We start from the raw sequence: 20709 nt of genomic DNA, 5'->3' as shown, positions 1-20709 counted from the left end.
GGATAGGGAAGCTTTTGATCTGCTGATGCAGAACTTTGGCCCATCAGATATGTGAAGATTGGAACACCATAACATGTACTCAAGAATAGATAACGTCTTCACCTCAGGATCAGTGGCTCAATTTTAAGAGGCGTGATATAGATAGTATTGTAATTTAGGATCATGCTCCCATTAAGATACAACTTGTTCTTAAATTCTTCCAGTAAAACACATATTTGGAGGATGAATACATCAATATTAAAAGGAGGAAATGAGGGAGTCCTTTGTGAGAGGCAGAAGAATATATTTATGACAATTTTAATGGAGAGGTGGAAATTGACAGTGTGGGAAAGTTTCAAATGTGTTATGCGAGGGGTGCTCATGAGACTATCTTGTATTAAAAGGAAAAAATAATTGGTGGCTGAATGCTTCTGTAAAAGAACTAGACAAAGAGGGGATGGGCTCATCTGATAAGAGAAAATCTAAACTATTGAAAATTAAATATGAATCGAATAAAAATTTAAAAGAAAAGGCAGAGCGTGCACTTACGACAAGATGTATCTATTATGAAACCGGAGAGAAGTGTAGTCTGTTGGCTCACCGGTTGAGAGGGGAGTGCTGCTAGCATAGCTATCTTTGCGATTAAAAGGAAAAAAGGTGGCGTGATTTATGATCCTCACGAGATTAATGATGCATTCAGAAGCTTTGAGAGCCTATACAGTGAGCCCCAGATGGTTGATCCACTTCAGATGGATACATTTCTAGGGAATCAACCCCTAGAATGTCTTACAGAGGAGGAAAGAATTAATTTAGAAAGGGAAATGTCATTGGATGAGATTAAGAAAGTAGCAGGATTTGAATATAGGAAAGTGCCCAGGTCAAGATGGTCTACCGGAAGAATTTTACAAAGCTATGCTAGAAAAGGTTCTTCGATTACTTAAGGATACATTCTCATATTGTAAAGACAAAGACATTCTACCACCAACACTTTGACATGAACAATATCATTAATCCTGAAACCAGAGAGGCCTCCTCTGGATTCTAGCAATTACAGACCAATCGGTGTAATCAAAGATTGTAAAACGATCTAAAATATTGGCAGTCAGAATGGAAAAGGTAATAGCAAAGCTGATTCAGCCCAATCAAGCAGGATTCATAAAAAGGGAGAGTCTCTGCATCAAATACGCGAAAGCTTTTTCTAAACTTAGGAGTCAAGTAAATTGAAAATGGAATCAACTGCATTATCCCTAGATGGAGAAAAGGCCTTTCATCATGTTCGACGGGAGTTTGTATTGAGGACAATTGAGAAAATTAATTTTGGCCCGGAGTACTTGAACTGGGTTAAATCACTGTATACAAAACCCATGGCAGTGGTAACTAATGGAAGAATCTCAACTAAATTTGAGTTGCATTGTGGGACTCTCCAAGGTTGTCCATGGTCGCCCCTGCTTTTTGTACTCTCAAAGCCTTTAGCAGCGGCAATCAGAGGAGATGAGAGAATGTCTGGAATTAATTTTGTATAGAATTAATCAAACTTTCTGAATATATGCAGATGCTCGTTGTACAAGATTCCTGCATTGATGGATCTGACTGAAGCATTTGGCACAATTCTGAACTATAAAATCAACTTGTCTGAGGCTTTGCCTTGCACACTGGGTAGTAGCAGTTTGATGTTTAAAAAACAAAGCTTCAAATGGTGCCTTGAGAAGATGAAGTATCTAGGAATATGGCTTACGAGAGTGAAATGATGATTTAAACTCTGACAATAGATAAGGTATCAGCAGAATTTGAGTGATGGGAATCTCTTAAGCCATCTTTGGGAGGCAAAGTGAAACCATCAAGATGATGATAACTCCAAAGAGAACATATGTTATGAGCAAGATTCTGCTGCCTGCAAAAAACAAAAAAAATATATATTTAAAAATAAAAATCAATATTGAAAACAGAGTCTGATCCAATCTTTTTTATGGTTAAAGAGGAAACTTTGGTTGAAGTTATGGAAACTCCAACTCCAAAATGAAAGGGGAGGTCCAAGTAGTCCAAATTTTGAAAGAAAGCTTTCACGATCAGGCACTTTCTAACATTTGAGAGTTTGGATGAGTGGGCTGTTGCTGAAGCAAGCACGGTGGGCCCACTAAACACTTTGGCAGTCTTAACCACAAACTAAGAATGGGGTGAAAAAATCTGTATGACTGAATTTCTGAGGTCGACCTGGAGAACCATCGCCAAGTCATTAGATACGATACCAGACTTACTGAAGTTACTCAATATGGCTGACCCCAGCAATCCAAATTAAGAAAATATTATTTTGGCCAAATTGGTTTCTGGCAGGAGTAAGAAGGCTTGAGGACTTGTTTGAAGGAGGAAAATAGCGATCAATTCGAGAACTGAAAAAGTTTGATAAGTACCGGAAAATAAATGTAGTAAACTTACCAACACTTGTCTTTCCAGATTGGATTGTCACTAATAAGGTTATAGGCAGTCAGGAACATGGCATCCAAAATGTATAACCTACTAAGCTAAAATTCAGGATGGAATGATAAGAGCTTGGCGTCCTGGTTGCATTGCCTGCAAGACGAAATGACACACCAAAGTAGAGAAGCGTTCTGTAGAAACATTCTGAGAATGTCTGAACAGAGTATTTTGGCCTCGGACCGTATGCACAGACAAGGCTTGAGTTCAACAGACGCATGTTGGGATTGTGATCTTGCACGAGGCTCCCTTGAGCATACATTTTGGGAATTACGGAGGTGATGAATAGAGTAAAAGAAAAGGAATTTAACTTTGAGACCTCCATTCTGGGAGAGGACACAGATTTGGATGATTTGCTATACCACCAAGTAACATGGATTTTAAAAGGTTCATTGCCTGAAAAAGGATAATCCCACGTCATTGGAAATCGGCTGCACTCCCAACAGTGGAATTGTGGATGGAGGAAATTGACTCAATGTGGCATTGATAGAGTTGTGATGTCGATGCAAAAGAAAGGGAAGATTCTGATAGAATTTGGGGTGGTTTCCTGAGTTTTGAACTGGATTAAGCTGGTAAAAGAAAACTGACACTTGAGTAAATCTTTGATTTACAACATTTAAATGAAATTACTCGTATCAGAGCATGAAAAAGTGTGTTTGACAATGCATTAGGTGGTTTCCCTTTTAAGATGTAGGGGGCAGGATTGTGGGATGCGTTTTCTTTCTCTTTTCCTCTCCTTCAATAGACTAAGATTTATGATAGTATTTAGGGGGTGAGGGGTAGAATTATGGTTTAAAATGTATTGTAAGGCTTATGGGTAGAAGGTTATCAATGAATGTATTTTATAAATTGTAGGGTGGCAAACTTTTAAATCCTTTTTTTTAACTAGTTTATTCAAAGTAAAACATGAAACATATATATAAATATATGTTTATGATGGATGCAACTTTTCTTGGGGAACATGGTCCTTGAATTCAGGATTATTAACAAAGGACAGCAATTTAGAAAGTTCCACACGGGAAGGTCTCGTGTTTAATTCAATCTAGAATTCAGTCAATCGCTTGTGGGGACCATAAGGACTCTCCACCTATAGGCTTTTGGGCTTCCTCCCTTCCTCAAGTGTCCCTAAAAAAAACCCCGCCCTTCATTGGGACTATGCTTTACTGATTAACTCAGGTATATGGTGCACTGTTGACCTTTCGAACAACAATCAAGTATTCTGCGCACTCTTGCTCTTCAATGTAGCACACCCCTCGTCTGGTTTCTAAAGGCTCTCTTCTGGGGCCAAAGCCTTGCAGCTCAAAAGATAGTCTACTTTGTACATCCTTTATAAAGCCCTCACCATTATCCATTAGCCGGAGGAAAATGTTTCAAGTGATTGGACAATAAACTTTCCAAGCCAGGGAATGGAATGGCAAGGGAATTTAAAAATCAGAAAGTAATTTTAAAAGGCTTTCAGCCATCTTCGCTTTCCTTATTGGCTTCGGTGTGCTGGAGCTAGTTGCCCCCGTCTGTTCTACCGGCTGTCCCCTAGCACTGAACTTAGTTTTGTTTGTTGGTTTCTGATGTAATATGATCCTCCAGCAAGATCCCACCTATGCACACAAAGAAAAATATGAATGGGAGGGAGAAGGAAGTATTTTCTAAATGCTGAAGGGGAAGGAGAAAAATTCTTTGCACATGCTGGGGGTGAGGCTAAAGTTAAATTTGTTTACTTTCGAAGACATGCACCTGGCTGTACACCCAGAGAAGCCCCTTATACAAGTGTTTCCCAATAGCATATCTTACCCTGACAGGCACACTGGAATATGCCCAGTTTTGGATTTCTAAACATAATGCATTGGGTGAGATGTAGCCCTGAATTCCCAGCTTCTCTGGGACCTGGTAGTTTTAGTTGCTGTCTCAGGGGGTTAAGGAAGAAGCTCAGGGTTGGCCCCGTCAGTCCTACTCTCAGGCAAACCATTAAATCAAGGTTTGATCCAGACTAAAAATGGGGATGGTGGAAGGAGACCAGTTACACCCACAGCCCAAATGTCAACTGCCTTAACACACAACTTGTAAATTGTTTTCAGTTCATGGATGTCCAAGGGCTAAGGAAAAAATATCCACCCCATAGAGGAAAGGGGGGGCGGGGAGGAAAAAAAAGCAACCTTTTCATCTTGCGAGGCTGGTAATTGCTTTTCTGTACTAGAACCCTGACGTTTACATGGAAACAAATTGACATGTAGCTTAGCTTTGCGCTATTCTACCCCAATGACACAACCAGAGCTCTGACCCATTTGCAAAGACACATCTTAAAAGAACAATGGTACTTACCACTGGAAATACAGGAACACCTGGCCAACCTGCAGAGAAAAAGATGTATTAACAATAACCAACACTGCAGGCATCACAAAGCCAAGTAAGAATCCCTCAAACTCCCAATCGGCTCATATTTTAGAACCAGATCTAAAGGTGGTCAAGCTTGCACAGCCAGCGACAGTCCACAGACAAGCAAAACAGAGCCATAACCTAAAACAGCTAGAGATTGCAAAAAATGAGTGCCATGGCCAAATACAGACAGAATCCCAGACTATGAAGAAATTCACACCAGGGAGAAATGAGGCAGTCAGTGGAGAAGGGGAGTTAGCATGGAAAATACAAAACACGATGTGGTGGAGAAAGCAGTGCAAATAATTCTGCATGGTGGAAGCACTCCAATATCATGGCTACTGCTGGTCGAGCTTACCAACATGCATATGTGATCCTGCCTATACTAGAATAGCATTTGAGGGGTTGAAATGTGCAGCAAATCTCAAATTAGATCATTGGCAATGGAACAGCAGTTTAGGAATAAGGTAATGGCAGAAGTGTATTCATCCCCTCGGCTCCTGCCCGCCCCCCCACCCCCCCATTTACTGGAGTAGCAGGAAGTGTTGTAAACCCGATTGATGTCCAGCGGCAGACCCGTGGAAGCGAAATGGCACTGGAGTAAGAGAAGGTCGAGCACGAGTTGCATTGACAGATATGGGCCCACGTGATTGGTGGATGATCCCAGTTTCAAGGTGAGGAACAACGAGCATAGGGATTAAAAGAGTAAGCCAAACTTTAGATATTTAGGGAATGGGGGAAAAATGACAGCAACATACCTGATAAAGTGACATATACAGCAGCCACAACAGCAGGAAAACCGTACAGTCCCTCAGAGGCTCTAGCACCATGGCACCAAATGCCAGTATCACCCCAAGAATGCAAATAAGCTCCATGCCCTGCTCCGTGTCCAGACCCAGGCGTGGGCCCAACAGCAGCAGTGTCGGCGACTCCTTCAGCTGTTCCCAGATGCTCTGGCCTGTGTACTTCAGCATCTTCCGAGCAGGCAAAATGCCGTCCCTTCCATAAAGCCCTGCAGATAGAAGAAAGGCTTCCATTAGACCCTTCATTGCACAGAACATCAGCGCACGACCGTTCCCAAGAGTTGCACGCTTTAAACGAGAGACTCCATTACTGACAATGGTTATTGCATGTTTTGGTGCTTAAACCATTAAGTAGCTAGAAGTGTTATTCCAGTTTCATTCAAGTGTTGTTGCTTCTTAGCAAAATTATCAGTACAAATCACGTTCCCATTACAATTTGTATAATGCCACAAAGCAATGCAAAATGGCATAAATAGTTGGACAAGTGCATATATCAGGAAGCAATGAAAAGCACAGACCTTCCTTTAAAGACAAACAGATACACACACACACACACACGGCATAAGTCAACTAGTACTTGCCAGTAGAGACAACACCTTTATGCATTATTAGGCAACACAAGACGGGACTAGTAGGCAAACAGTAAAAGTGGAGACATTAGCGTCCTTATTTTACAAGGTCTGGTTAATACACGGAATAGTATGAGGTTTAGGATCATAACACTTCTATGTATAGCAGCATTCCTGATAAATTATGCAATCAAGAGGAGCGTATGCATTTGCTAGAATAAAAACCTCCAGGACTCAACAGTAAGCATTTAAGGGCACATTACAAGGGCAACACATGCCAAATTAACATACTGCGGGGGGACGCTGTTGCGCACACCGTAGATGGCTGCCTGAAAGGAGAACTCCGGCTCAATCGAAATCCTTTACTGAAATAAATCCTTTCAGCGCCGTTCGAGATACTTGAAAACAAAAGATCCATGTAGAGGAGAGCCATCTGTACAAATCCTGGTGAAATCGCAGGCAGAAGTGCAGGGAGTGCTGAGATATCTGGCTTGAAGTCTCCAGCGGCAGGGAGACACTGGCACAGCCGCGCCGCAGCTCCATGCGACACGGACGAGGTGTCGGAGGCACTGAGAACAGGAGGCGGGCCGCATTGGGGAGGGGCGGCACTGCGACTTTGAAGTGCGGTGCCAGAGAAGAGACCACCCCGGCTTGGTGTGGCTCAGCGCAGCCAGCCTGCGCCTGGCACGGCTGTGGCTGCGGGAGGGGGGGGGGGGGGGGAATGGACGGGGGAGGGAAGCGGAACCCTGGAGGGGCTGGGCTCTGCTCCCGCATGTGTACTGCGGCTGCCGCTGGGCCTGCCCCCGTCTCCCCGAAGAGAAACATGTCACCGGCGGTGCCCCGGAGCAGGCGCACACGCTTTCCTCACATCAAGTAAGTAGGCAGGTGGTGGGGGGGCCCCCCGGCCGGCGGCGAAGAGCCGAGGTTGAAGCTCTTCCCAATATAGAGAAAGAGGTGGGGGGAGGCCCCCCCCCCTGCGTAAGACATAAGCCAGTACTGGCATTTTGAGGAGGATCCAGGGACTACACCCCCCCCCCCCACCCACAGGAGACAGCAACAACTGGAAAAATATATATATATATATATATATTTTTTTTTTAAAAAAACACGTGTGAAGGGCCAGATGCCAGATGCCTCAGAATATCCTGAACAGGGCGGGTGAGGCCAGGTGACTACCCACTGGACACTACTCCTATTAATACAAAACTGTGCAGAAGTGCATTCCACTAGGGAACCCAACTAGACTGTTTACAGAGAGCTAGGCTAAGAAGAAACAAACAAGTGGGAGATAAAGCACCCTGTGCAGAGGAGGAATAACGTGGGAACATTTCCTGGATCTCCTCTGGCTGAATAACAGTTGCCATCCTTACGTTGGAGAACAGTCCACTCTCACACCTGTAAACCACAACACATGGGCCGCACTAAGAAGGGCACAGGAGGGGAAAACCGGCCCAATGGACTCCTTCGCCAGCTCCCAATCGCAGGGCGCGGACGGGGTGCCACAAGCATCCGATAGATAGGAGGAAGATCCCTTAGACCACCTAGCAACACTGGTACAGAACGGATTTATGGCGGTGAATGACAAACTGGATGACAGTGGCAAAAATTGGATCCCAGAAAGCTTGAGTGGAGAAGGAGAGCACGCGCATTACAGAAGCTGAGAATAGAATAAGCACGAACGAAGATACGATTTCACAACATGGCCACGACATAGCCCAACTCAAGGCAGAACTACACAAAAACCAAAGCAAGTGCGAGGATCTAGAATCGACATCACGACGGAATAACATCCGGATCGTCTGGGTTGCGGAAACCTTTGGTAAGGGCGCTATGGAAAGGCAAGTGGAAAACCTTTTGAAAGATCTCCTCGGTGCAGAATCCTTTTCAGACCACTTCCTCGTCAAGAGAGCCCACCGCACTTTAGCACCGCCTCCGAAGCCAGGAGCTCCACCACGCACCATACTAGCACAGCTCCTTAACTACAGGGACAGAGATGCTATACTCCAACTGGCCAGAGAGAAGGGTACCCTACATTATGAGCAAAGCAGAATACATATCTACCCAGACTTTTCGGCCAGCATACAATCACAGAGCCGGTCCTATGAATTGGTGAAAAAACAACTGCGGATGCGCAACGTGCCATATGCCCTTTTCTTTCTGGCAAAGATAAGAATCCAACACGGTGGAAGAGACCACTTCTTTGAAAATCCTGTATAAGCCCCGACTTATGTGGAGACCTCCATCCCGCTGCCTCCCAGAAACAGAAGAAGTGACCAAAACGAAAGACCAGGATCAGGAGGGGAGAGGCGAGATCCGGCAGACTGACAGAGGCTTACCGCCTACCTGCCGACACATGGACAATAGAACACCAACAAGAACGGCCTGGACACAGGTTTATAGATAATTGAGCCGTGAGTCCCTGACAAGGCCAATCAGATGGCTACAGCAGGCAACCCCCTAGGAAAAATCCACTAGTTTAAGGGAATGCCCAAAGGGAAGGTTTCAGAAGTTGACGGGCAGCATTGTCAAGTTGGGGGAGATGATGCGGGGGGGGGGGCTTCAATGCAATATGTGGTTCAGCTATGTTGAGCTGCTTGGGAACGGGGAGAGGGAGCCGAGGTTTTTGGACCCAGTTGGAAGGGTCCTGCAAGTTAAAATTTGTGGTTGCACCGCTGCACAGGACACTATTAGGAGATACTGCGACAAGAAATACTGTTAAAACATGCAAACATGGTTGACACTGGGACGACAGCCCAGGGGCTGAAGCTAAAACTCTTTACATGGAATGTTCGGGGCCTGAACAATCGCACTAAGTCGAGCAAGGTGGGAACCTATGTCAATGAAATAGGCTATACTGGGAGTGAGCAGATACTGGGGTGGGGGGGACTTTACCATCTTGGATGTCGCCCTCGATCGTTCCACTACCAAACACCGAAATCCCTGCAAAACATCTGTTACGTTACAGCAAATCCTGTCACAATTAGCATTGGTAGACACCTGGAGAACGTTGCACCCAAAAAAAAGGATAGATTATTGGCCAGTATCCGCATCCCTTATGCACCAGATTTGTAGATGCGAAATGCTCCCCCGAACTTTGTCGGATCACTCCTAATCATAGTGGACATGACACTGGAGAATGTAAAACCCCCAGCTAGAAGATGGAGGATGCCATCCGACATTCTTAAGGACCCGACAGTGGCTGATACACTGCACAGAGGTGGAGCATTTCCTTAAAATTAATAGGGGGGGGGGGTCAGTGGACAGGTGTGCAACCTTTTGGGAAGCCTTTAAGGTATGGGTGAGAGGGATCCTAATATCTAAATCCACGGGTCTGCTGGGGTCGGTCAGGCTGGAACTGGCGGAGGTGGAGCAACGCTTGGGGGAGTTAGAAGCATGGTACAGTTACACATGAAGAAAAAATCCTCCGACATCAATAGCAGTCGGCAGGAGTTTAATAAACTGGCCACTAGGGAACTTCGATATATGGCTACTCCACTTAGAGCACGCAGGTACGGTGAAGGGAATAGAGCAGGTCGTATCTTGGCAAACCTGTTGAAGGCTGAGACGCACCATACACCGATCTCCAGCATATTGGCGGGAGATGGAACAGTGACCACCAGCGAAGAGGGGATAAATAGAGAGTTCACCCGCTTTTTCTAAGACCTTTACTCCAATCATGATTCGAAATCCACCAGCGACATTAAAAAAATACCTAGATAACATCACGCTCCCGAAACTACCCATAGACTATAAAATTACATTCGACCAACCCCTGACGACTGATGAGCTCATAGAAGCAATAAAATCATTAGCCAATAGAAAAGCGCCAGGCTCAGACGGACTGGGAGCAGAGTTACATAAGGAGCTCAAGGAGGAATTAGCCCCGGTACTACTGTCGGTCTTGAAAAAGCTACAGAACTCGGAACCCTTCCAACATCCATGAGCGAGGCCATAATAACAGTACTTATGAAGCCCAGGCGTCCACCCAATGAGATGTCCTCCTACAGGCCCCTGTCCCTAATAAACTGATGCAAAAACATTTGCTAAAATCTTAGCCACAAGACTCCTTCCTAATATGACCACACTGGTACATCCGGATCAGTGCAGCTTCATTCCCACTAGGTCAATGGCACTGAATCTTCGAAGACTATTTGGAGTCATGGCCCAGATAAAACCTGAAGCCCAGGCGGTGGCCGTATCCCTTGACGCTGAAAAGGAGTTTGATACAGTGTTGTGGATATATCTGTTTGAGGTGCTGGAGAAATTCGGAATTGGCCCATACTTTCTAAGATGTGTCAGGCTGTTGTACTCTAATCCTGGGGTTAGAGTGCTGACTAACCGCACGCTGTCTGACTGGGTTGGTTTAGGCAGGGGCACGAGACAGGGATGCCCATTCTCTCCCATACTGTTCGCCCTCACAATGGAACCGGTGGCAGCATCTATTAGGGAACATCAGGGGCAGAGGGGTATAAGGATGGCCGGCCTAACCCAGTCAATATCCCTGTATGTTCGAGAACCCGACACACCTAGAGCCAGCAATGGAAACCATACATGAGTTTGCCGAATGCTCAGGCTATATAACTAACAGATCCAAATCCGAGATCTTTCCCCCCCCCCCCCCCCCCCCAACTCCTGCCACACAGTGTCCGAACACACAATGACTGCAGTGGTCTCCCACTAAAATTAGATACCTGGGTATTATCCTATCCGGGAATAAAGCCTCTTTATATTCAGATAATCAAACTATTAAGCACGATAGGCACCAAACTCAGTCTATGGGCAAAACCCGCCATTTAACTCATGTGCCGTGTGGCCATATTAAAAATGGTTATTTTGGCAAAGCCATTATATATTTTCACTAACATCCCAATATGTCCTGGTAGACAGTTTTTCGATGCCCTCCGATACCTGTTTGTGGAGTTTGTGTGGAGCGGGGGAGCGGCCAGAATGAAATGGGGAAAAAAATGGTAGAACCATACAACAAAGGAGGCATTGCAGCCCCGTATTTCTAACTATATTATCTGGTGGCACATGCCCAGTTTGTCAGATACTGGTATGATGATTTGAACACCTCACCACACATCAGCATTGAGAAACAGCTGCACGCCCAACTGACCTAAGATCTGTTATCTTTGACATTAAACATAAAGATGACCGCCCATTTGACCCAGTCAGTACAACAGTATATGCATGGTCCAGGATCTACCACAGGATTAAACTAGAAACCCCATATTACTCGGAGGGTCCCTTCTGGAACTTTCCCGGCATTGCACCGTCTTATGATACTGATGTTCAGAAGACATGGGACCCAGAGGGGGGAATTCAAAATCAGACATTTTTCCCAATGGTAAATTTATAACACTGGAAGAGTTTAAGGTTGGGAGGGGACCAGTTGATGATCCTACAGTATCACAGGATGCGAATGGCCTTCAAGGCTAGGTGGCCACTGTTCCCAGACGAGCCCCCCCCCACACCCGTGCCTCGTGATCCTGTCCACCTATTCGGGAACCAGTGTTTCCAGGTTATACACGGCTGTGCAGGCAAACACGCCTACAGTGAATCTGATCAAAGCCACCTGGGAACAACCATAACGGATAAGGCCTGGGCGCGATATAGTGAATTGACAAAGAGGGTCTCCATGAATACAGGCCTCTGCCTGATCCAATTCAAGGTATTAAATAAACTGCATTACATGCCCGAGAGAATTGCAAAATTCACTCAGAACAGTCCAGACAACTGCCTGAAAGGTGGTTGCGAACATGCTGACTCATTCCATGTGTACTGGAGTTGCCCACTTATATATGGGTTCTGGGGAGAGGTGGCAAAACTTCTGGGAGAAATCACACAGGTTCCAGCAGATCTGACTCTCCAGAAATATCTATTCAGAGACATAGGAAAGACACCTGAAGTGACCAGAAGACTATTTAATATGGCGCGCGTAGTGGCACAGAAGTGCATACTGCAGAACTGGAAGAGCATACATGCGCCACGCATAAATCATTTCCTTAAAGAACTGGTATGTGTCAATGAGTGTGAGGAACAGTATATAATGTCACTCCCAAGGGCGAGTAAACCAAAGGACATCTGGGCTCCGTTCAGAGTATATTTATGTGAACTGGGATCAGCTAGTAACCGCCCGACAGGGCCCTGAAGCGAGCTAGCTTTGTAAATCTCATGTGTCTTGTTGTAATTTTGAAGTCAACATCCTGTGTATGAAAACATGTAGAGTGTCGTGTTGTAGTAGTGTGTACCACAATCAAAAAAAAAGTTTTAAAAAAATTAATATACTGCAAAACTATTTACCGTGCCTCCCTAAATGAACAACAAAACAAAAAAAACAAAAACGCTGAAAATGTAAGGGGAGAGTCTGAAGCAGAAATGTGTATGCAGGCGGATTGTGTACATGTGTAGGGGAGGTGTTTTGTTGGAAGTGTGAAAGGGTATTTTGCACAGATTTTATTGAAAGTTTACAGCCTTGTTTTAGATGGCCCTCACCACCCCCCCCCACCCCCCCACCCCCCACAATGCCGTGTAGGACTTACCCGGGTTCCCTAATCAATCTCGACCCTTTCAATATCTTATTGTTGATATCCAACATTGGATAAACTACCTGTGTGGTACTGTTGTCCAAATTTGATATCGGAACAATTTCTGCATGTCGTATGGTGAGGGGTTGGGAAGATTAATAATATGGAATGTGCAAGACTTCCATTAAGTTGAACTGGACACAACCCAAGTGCGATTGCGCAGTCTGGCTTCACTTTTGGGAATGGAGGGTCATAAAACTTTAAATGCACATGTCCACAGAAAAAACAAACTTCATGAAGGTAAAATCCACAATGCCGGCAAGTACTACAATCAGAAATGTTAACAAAAAAACATTCTAAGACATTAACCATTTAAAAACATAAGAAAAACTATTTGAAGGGAAAACTTCAATATTTTGTCCCATTATACTTTGATCAGACCCTGGATTTGATGGACTTTTTTAAAAAGTCAACCCCAACAGATAATGGCAAAAAGGCAAGGACATGTTACCATAACCCAGCGACATGGAGAACTACCTGAAAGGAGAGCCAGACCCAGCGGTGTTGCTAGGTCTGGAAAAGATCTGTGTCAATGCTAATGTCGGGACTGGGGGCAAGCTAGCCTTGCTGGTTTACATAAAAGATTGAGAGTCTGTCCAGATGCACACTATTTTGTTGATGCGAGTTGGAAGGCTTTCAGAGCCAGAAAAATGTTTAACAATGAGGTAATTGAGGTGTACACTGTCTAAAGCGGACAATCAGTTGAACGCTTCTAGGTGCCCCAACATCCACCCTGGCCCCATCCTAGCAGAGAGGAACCCAGAGTTATTGTCCTGTGAGGGGGCAGTTGTGAAAAAGGAGCTACTTAAGAAGTTGGAGTAGTCTGCCCACCACTTGAGATCGGTTCTCATTTCCGGCGTCACTAGAATCAATTGGGTCTATGCAGGCGCCTCATTTTCAGCCTCACTAGAGGAAGTGCCAAAATGCAGAAGGCCCTCAATCCCAGAAGCCTCTGGAATTGCAATACTGTCATGTGGGTGGGTTTCAGAAAAAGGGCACATGTTTGAATTTGATTTTTAAGCCTGTCCCCTGTCAGCAAAACCCTGCCCATCGTGTTAAAGCGAACATCAGGTATCAAGTGACCATCATGGAGGATTTCCTCCAGTTCACCAATAATCCAAAGCAGAACATAAGTTGTACTAATGTCTGCATTTGGGAGTTGACTTTAAGGACAGCGACATCTGAGAAGACATTCATATGTATTTTATTGTTCATTTGTAACACGCTTAATACCAGAAAGTGGTTTCTAAGCATGGGATTGGGATTCGAACCTGTGTTGTGACAAAGGTTGCCCCAAGCTATCCTCGATATTTATATATCGTTTTTATCCAACACTTTACATAGAACATATTTACATCATTACCCATAGACGGACTCCTCATAGTCAGAGAAAGGCTGCCATGTCTGCTATCTTCGTAAAGGCACTTGGTGCAAAGCTCAGTCCAAAGGGAACCATTTGGTACTGGAAATGCTTGCTCCCTACCGAGAAACAAAGGTACCTGGTGTGTGGGAGCCATAGTGGGATAAGACGGGCATCCTGAAGATTCACTACAAAGAGCCAATTGTTCTTTTCCAAAGACAAACGGATGTGTGCTGGCGGGATCTTGAGGGAGGTGCAGATTGAAATCTGTCGGGTTTAAGATGGTGCACAGGCCAGCCTGGTTGGATTACAGCACTGTAAATGTGGGTGAAAACCACCCCATCCACTTCAGGACGACTGTTTTGATTTCTTTTAATTCCAGAATATTTTGAATTTCCAAGAGGAGAGAAGGCGATCCTGTCAGGGGTGGATGTGGGAGGCGAGGGGGCGGAGGGGAGAAGAGGACTGGTGGTAGCAGAAGGCAGAAATCCTATCAAGCTACCAACAGCACCCAATGATACTTTGCGATGGGTCCACCAAGACTGCAGATTTGGAGGGGTGGTCTTGTCCGAATTGAAGGTATTGGCCAAGAGAAAGGCTGTTCAGTGGGAGGAAAACACCCTGTCCTCTCTGCGTTTTGCAGCAAGGTCCACTAGGGGAGACGATTGGTTGCCAAGACTTCCAGTCCTGAAACGCAGGAAATACTGCAAAGTATAGGGAACCAACGTCTGACATTTGGGGTAAGAAGACTTGCTGCTGCACATTTGTGGGGATGGACAGCGATTTAAGGTATTAGCCTTGGTTTTACCTTTTACACAGCTCTACTGATAATTAGATAACCATTTCTCCCACAAACAGAAGGTCCAGAACCTTCTCCTGGACGACCTCTAAACTTGGCCGCACTGAGCTAAGCTTGACAGGTGGCATCAACAAAGACCATAAGGCCCTTCGCCAAAGTATCAATGTGAGCTGCAGCTTCCATTAAATCTTGCGCCAAAACCCTGGCATCCACTAGACCAGTCTTGAAATGGTTGAGCTCATCCTGCAGAATGAACTGTCCAAACTCTTTTCACAGTTTCAGGTTGACTGGTTCCAAGACGGATTCATTATTTGCCTGATGAGTTAGAGGGGTGTGTTTGAAAATATTGTCATCTCAATCCAGTATCTCATCTTCCTTAGATAAGACTTTAGAGGCTGAAAAGGTGGGTGCTAAAGAATGAGTGGAGGGTAGCCGTCTGCACAACTGTAGATTAAGGAAGGGGCATGTGGTAGGAGGCATTTCTTGACAAGTGAAGCCTACAACAGGTGTCTATGTTCTTGTTTACTAGAGTGATTTTTCCCACTTTTCTAGCCAAAAACAAAATATCCTTTCGGAGTTAGACCCCTGACAATACTACCTGCGACTTAAGATGCACATTAGATCACCCAGTCACGATAGGTGGCGCTAGCGAGCCCGACCATGATGGCGGCTCTTCTGAGAGCTCTGTACTGAGCTCCCGAAAATGCTGTGAGCATAGCGTCCAAAGTGGCAGACAAGAAGAAGCACCGAGCGCTACAAGTCTCCTAAGCTGCCACCGGCCCCAGGGTGTGAGTGTGGCAGCGTGAGAGGGCCTCCCCAGCATCGTGGGAACAGCAGCTGTCATCGGGCGGGAATGCGGCCGTGAACACGAAGGAGAACCAATGGCTGACGTGAAGACGGCGGTGGTGCCTGAAGCTTGCCGGAGTGATCTGGTAAGTGAGCCAGTCTTGTCAAGCAGCCATGAGACCGGAGAGTTTTACCCCTGTGTTGCACTGATATCAACAACGTTGTCCAAGGGGAGCCTGTGAGGGCTCGGACAACGCAGCACCAGTGACACCGCCGCTGAACCAATTTCCACGACAGTGACTGCGGGTGAGGAGGGAGGAGCGGCCCGACCCATCAGACATCTGAGTAGCCAGCGCAGGCGCTTGGACAACCCAGCATCAGCCTGTGCTGGCCGTCCGGGGGAGAGACAGTGGGAGTACACCCCGCGCCGCGCTGCTCCCGGGCATCATTGGAGACCACAGCACTATCCTGCTCCAAAGTTCAGCGGGGTGCGGAACAGAGGCAGTGTAAAACATGTTCCGGATCGCCCTCCCTCCCCCCCCCCAGTGAACAGTGCCGGATAAATCTGGGAGTGGGGGCAGGGCCAACGGGGCCTGTGGAGCCACATAAGAACATGGTTAGCACACGCCATACCCCGCCAGAAGCCCAGACGGGCTAACAAAATCAGGAGGAGCGTGGATGGGGAGGGGGGGTGCCCCTATTCCACCAGCACACAGTGGCGTTGGTCCGCGCTTCCCCCCAACTGAAGGCGGCAACCTTAATTACAAAATGAAAGTGAGAACCCTGCCATCAAAACAACCCCGCACAGGACAGCCCAAACTGGGAAACCAGCACCCCCACCCTCCTGCAAGCTTCTACTTGCTGCAAGATCCATCGGACAGATCCAGCGGGCAGGGGCGACCCCACTGAGCTGGACCTGGGGTTGGAGGCAGTTCGGAGCCCACCTCTCACTCCACAATGGAGCTTCAGCCTCGGGACAATACTTACGGCTAACACTGGCACAGCTAGGGGAAAGCACTCACACGTAATTACAATAAACTGCAACAAAGCAAACTAAAACAGAGCAGCACGCACATGAACAGCGCTGCCAAGGAACCTACAGACACGGAGCAGTGCTGTTGATACTAGCAGCATCCACAGTTGCCAACACAGCGGCTAAAAGCCAATCCTAGCACAGTCACACAGCCACCAAACAGCTCAACCAATGGTGCGCAGGGGGGCCTAGAACGCCACCTAGGAGGAGATTGCCAAAGGTACACAAGAGGCACCGCACAACCTTGTCCAATCGCCGGACGTGCGAGCGGAGTACAAAAACAAGCTGGACTCTGCTGACCCCACTGATCAACCAAAACAAAAAATAAATCCTATCATTTGACGCTTCACGCAGCTGAAACAAGACATGCCCGAAGGGAACACCCAGGCTCTGAGAACGGGTCAATATGTGACGCAGTATGGCATGAGTAACCCAACCACTTGTTCGCAAAACAAGGGCAGAGTCAGCCGCTCCAACCAACTGAAAGGCACCTTGACCAAGTAGCACTTGCCAGCAGCGAGGGACTGGTTCGACCAATCTCCTTACAAAACTAACCTTAAGAGGCCAGCATTTGAGGTCCAACCTTACCCACACAAGAGGGACAGGCGGGGAACCTGGGTCACCACGACAAAACTGAGACTCAGCAACAGTGGGCCACACTAATAATCACTTAAGTGGCAGGAAAAAGAACGCTAACCGATGGACCCCTTTCACCAACAGGGCAATGAGAGTGAACCAACACCCCGCGACGGACACAGTTTAAAGGGGAGAAGCACAAGCCCGGACCTCAAAAGGTGCAAACAGTTTCGACCTGGGTTAGACAACACCCCAGACACCCTACCCGACGCACTCCTACAGAAGATACTGTCAGACCTAAACTACCCAAAAGGAGACACCAAACGATACTCCTGTTGGATCCAGCCCTTGATCGATACCTGGCAGACAGGCCAATGCCTACACCCATAGACTAGTAAGTCAAATCGCCATTAGAACCTTAAGCAATAGACCCTACATGTTAATGGACATTTGTACTGCGCACTATCACCACCGGAGTGGTCCCTTGGCGCTCTGGCGGCTCTGAAAGCGGAGGGGAGGTTGAGTTAGTGGGAGGAAGCAGGAAAAGTGCAAGAGAGTAGTGATGTGCTGTTGGCGGCCTCAGCACGGTGAGTCCGTTGGCTGGGCCAGGGGTGTTTGTGGCCGGTAGTCATCGTGTACTGTTGTGCAAGGCTATGTGTGTTTTTGTTTTGTTGTTGCAATGTAGTGAAGTTTGTGCAGTTTGTTGTGCTGTAGGTTTTGGTTGCGTTTGGTTTGGAGTTTGAGAGGTGTATGCAGAAAGGGAAATTGTTAGTAGGGTTGGTTAATTTGCGTCTCTATCCTGAATTGAAGCGCTCGGCTTGTGTAGTTCCCCTGTTGCGGCTCGGTCATGATCTGGGTCTGACTGGCATACAGGTTCCTTACTCCTCTAGCACCGCCTCCAACATGCTCCCTCATAGCTCCCCCTTAACCTCCATTCATACTCTGTGGCCAGTGCACCAGCCAATGACAACTTCTCAGGTAGTGGGGTGATTGCCATATCTCGATAATTCCACACCAATGTGGTACCTGGCGGTCCCTAGATTGAGGGGCGGGCAAAGTGTTGTTGGGATTGTCTGTGTTAGTTGACTCAGTCTCCGTGCGTGCCGCCTGTGTTCCTGTCTATCCGGTGTCCCCCGTCCATCTGCCGTGGGCTTTACTCTCCTGGGTCAGGGATGTCCGTGTCTTTTCGGTTTAGTTGGTTCCATGTAATAATGTCGCCACAAAAATATCGCCATGCAAAAATATCGCCGAAAAATGGCAGTTTTTTGTGGCGACATTGCCTGGAACATGTGGGGGACACCCACGCAACCCCCAAATTTAAAAAAAAAAAATGTTTTTTTTGCCCCTGTCCCCATATATATTGTCAGCCATATAATATCGCCACGACCTTTTCCCGGCAATATTATTTACGGCGACCATATATATGGGGATGATATTACCTGATACCTTTTAGTTATCCTTTTTCCAGTTTTCGGTTTCCAGGTTTAGTCTGGTGTTGTAGAGCCAGGTTTAGTGATTTCCTGAATTTTAGGTGATCTTCAGTGTTTCTTATTTCCTTTGGGAAGAGGAAGTTGGACTCATCTGACTGCAGCAACTTTCTCAAACCACCCTGACCTCTAGGGCGACAGTCTCTGAAAATGAGGAAATCTGACAAACTACAACGAAGCTCAACTTTGAAGGCAGTCCCTCCTCCAAGGCCCCCCCTCGACCTCAAACCCAGCTGGAATCAGCCGAGACAATGGCAGAGTCTGAGGAGAGGGTGGGCCAGGCCGCGGAGATGGACATCCTGGTGTAGCCCTCACGGCCGGCAAGGAGGCTTGGACTCAAACTAGACTCACTATCCTCAAAGGTTGATCTGCTACAGCACCGGCTGGAGGTCCAGGTGAAAGCATTAACAGCCAAGAACGAAGACTTGAAGGACGAGCCTGACGCAATAATATTCACTAAAAGTTAATGACTCGGCACACCCGCCTGAAAGGAGCTTATTGCCCTCGGACAATGAAAACACCTTCCCTTGATAAAAGCTCTGGTAACTGCTAATCCCGTGAAGCAATTTCCATGTTTTTTGCCAATTAGATCTTCCAGAACCCCATTTCTTCCCACCAAGGATGAGATTAAAACAACCGAACCAACCATGGACATATCGCAAAATGATGGAAAAGGGCCATCAATCAAGCTTCGCATTACCATCACCCTTATTGACCAAGTCAGCCCTTTCTATCAATGTCTTGGTGTCCGGAGATTTATCTGATGCCAAAATGTTGGAAGGCATGGACGCGTGTGGCAAACTCGAATCCCGAATCCGTGCTTGGAAAAAAAAAATAATAAAAATGAGTTCTAAATAATCTGCCCTTCCACAATTAAACTAGTGCCTAGATACCGATGGGTTATGTGCACTGCACATATAAATACTATGAATGCGACTATAGATGTCACTCCAGAGTATTTCGGGTGAAGGCTTTCCTAGGAGGTCCCCCGGCCTGTATTCTGCTACTGTCCCTTTGGAGGCACACCTAGTCATGGACGCTGTTCGAGATTTGGAGTGTTGCTCGTGGCAACCAGCATTGGGTCCTCCACCACTCGCTGATAAAAAGGTTAACAGGAATCGTACACTCATGACATCTGAACCGCCTCTATCTGGATCAAGTGGGGCGGTGACAGCATTTGAAGGTCTGGTTTTCAAACTCAATGCAACATCAACAGTAGTACCCAGACTTTGGGCGATAGGTCCCTGTTGTCGAACTCAGGTGTGAATCCTCCTAACAGAAATTTATTTGAACCGGGCCCCTGCCCATCGCAAACCAATGCCTCATCTAGAAAAAGTAAACCGGGTCTTTTCACAATGATGTCAACTATCACCATTGCCCTTGCACCGCTCACAAAACTTTACGAACATTTGAACGATACATTAAAGGACCATACAATGATGCATTCAAAAAACGTTTTTCTTGAGCGCCGAGTTGCACATGATCACTCAAAACCTAAATCTACGAGTGAGAAACCTCAGAGTCCAGCCAGCAAGCAAGCAAGGTACTCGCAATGTGCACAGACATCAAGTGTTTTGCAGCAAGTGGACCCAACAGAGGATCCAGCAGGTCCCGCCCGAGAGTGAAAATATTACCGAGGGTGATGACTGTTTATTTACCTGGAAAAAAGTATGGCCCTTGAATTCTACCTCAAGAACTGAAAGAAATCCAGACTGTAGTGGAATGTCTGGGCTACCTGGTAAATGCACTTTTTGCCATCTTTGCAAAGAAAAACCCTATTCCAAATGGCAGGAATGAGTCGACGGAAAAGCAGTCTAATAACTCCCAACAAATCCGGCCTAAGCCCCCTCACCAAAAACAGAATATCAAGAAGGGAACCCCTGAACCG

The 20709-nt window shown here is 46.4% G+C and overlaps 1 protein-coding gene across 2 annotated transcripts in view; it reads right to left on the bottom strand.

Moving 5' to 3' along the window:
• The window catches only part of LMF2 (lipase maturation factor 2), a 482758-nt gene that overhangs the window by 378876 nt on the left and 83173 nt on the right, over window positions 1-20709 (bottom strand). For both annotated transcript variants that reach the window (XM_069629496.1, XM_069629497.1), the window contains exons 2-3: window positions 5580-5833; window positions 4768-4796 (exon numbers count right to left, since the gene is read on the bottom strand). In XM_069629496.1, coding sequence (XP_069485597.1) covers window positions 4768-4796; window positions 5580-5833 — 283 coding nt within the window. The remainder of the gene's footprint in view (window positions 1-4767; window positions 4797-5579; window positions 5834-20709) is intronic.

This window comes from Ambystoma mexicanum, chromosome 12 (assembly GCF_040938575.1).
Source record: "Ambystoma mexicanum isolate Mex_15411 chromosome 12, UKY_AmexF1_1, whole genome shotgun sequence".
Lineage (NCBI taxonomy): Eukaryota > Metazoa > Chordata > Amphibia > Caudata > Ambystomatidae > Ambystoma > Ambystoma mexicanum.
This window is presented reverse-complemented; position numbering and strand designations above follow the sequence as displayed.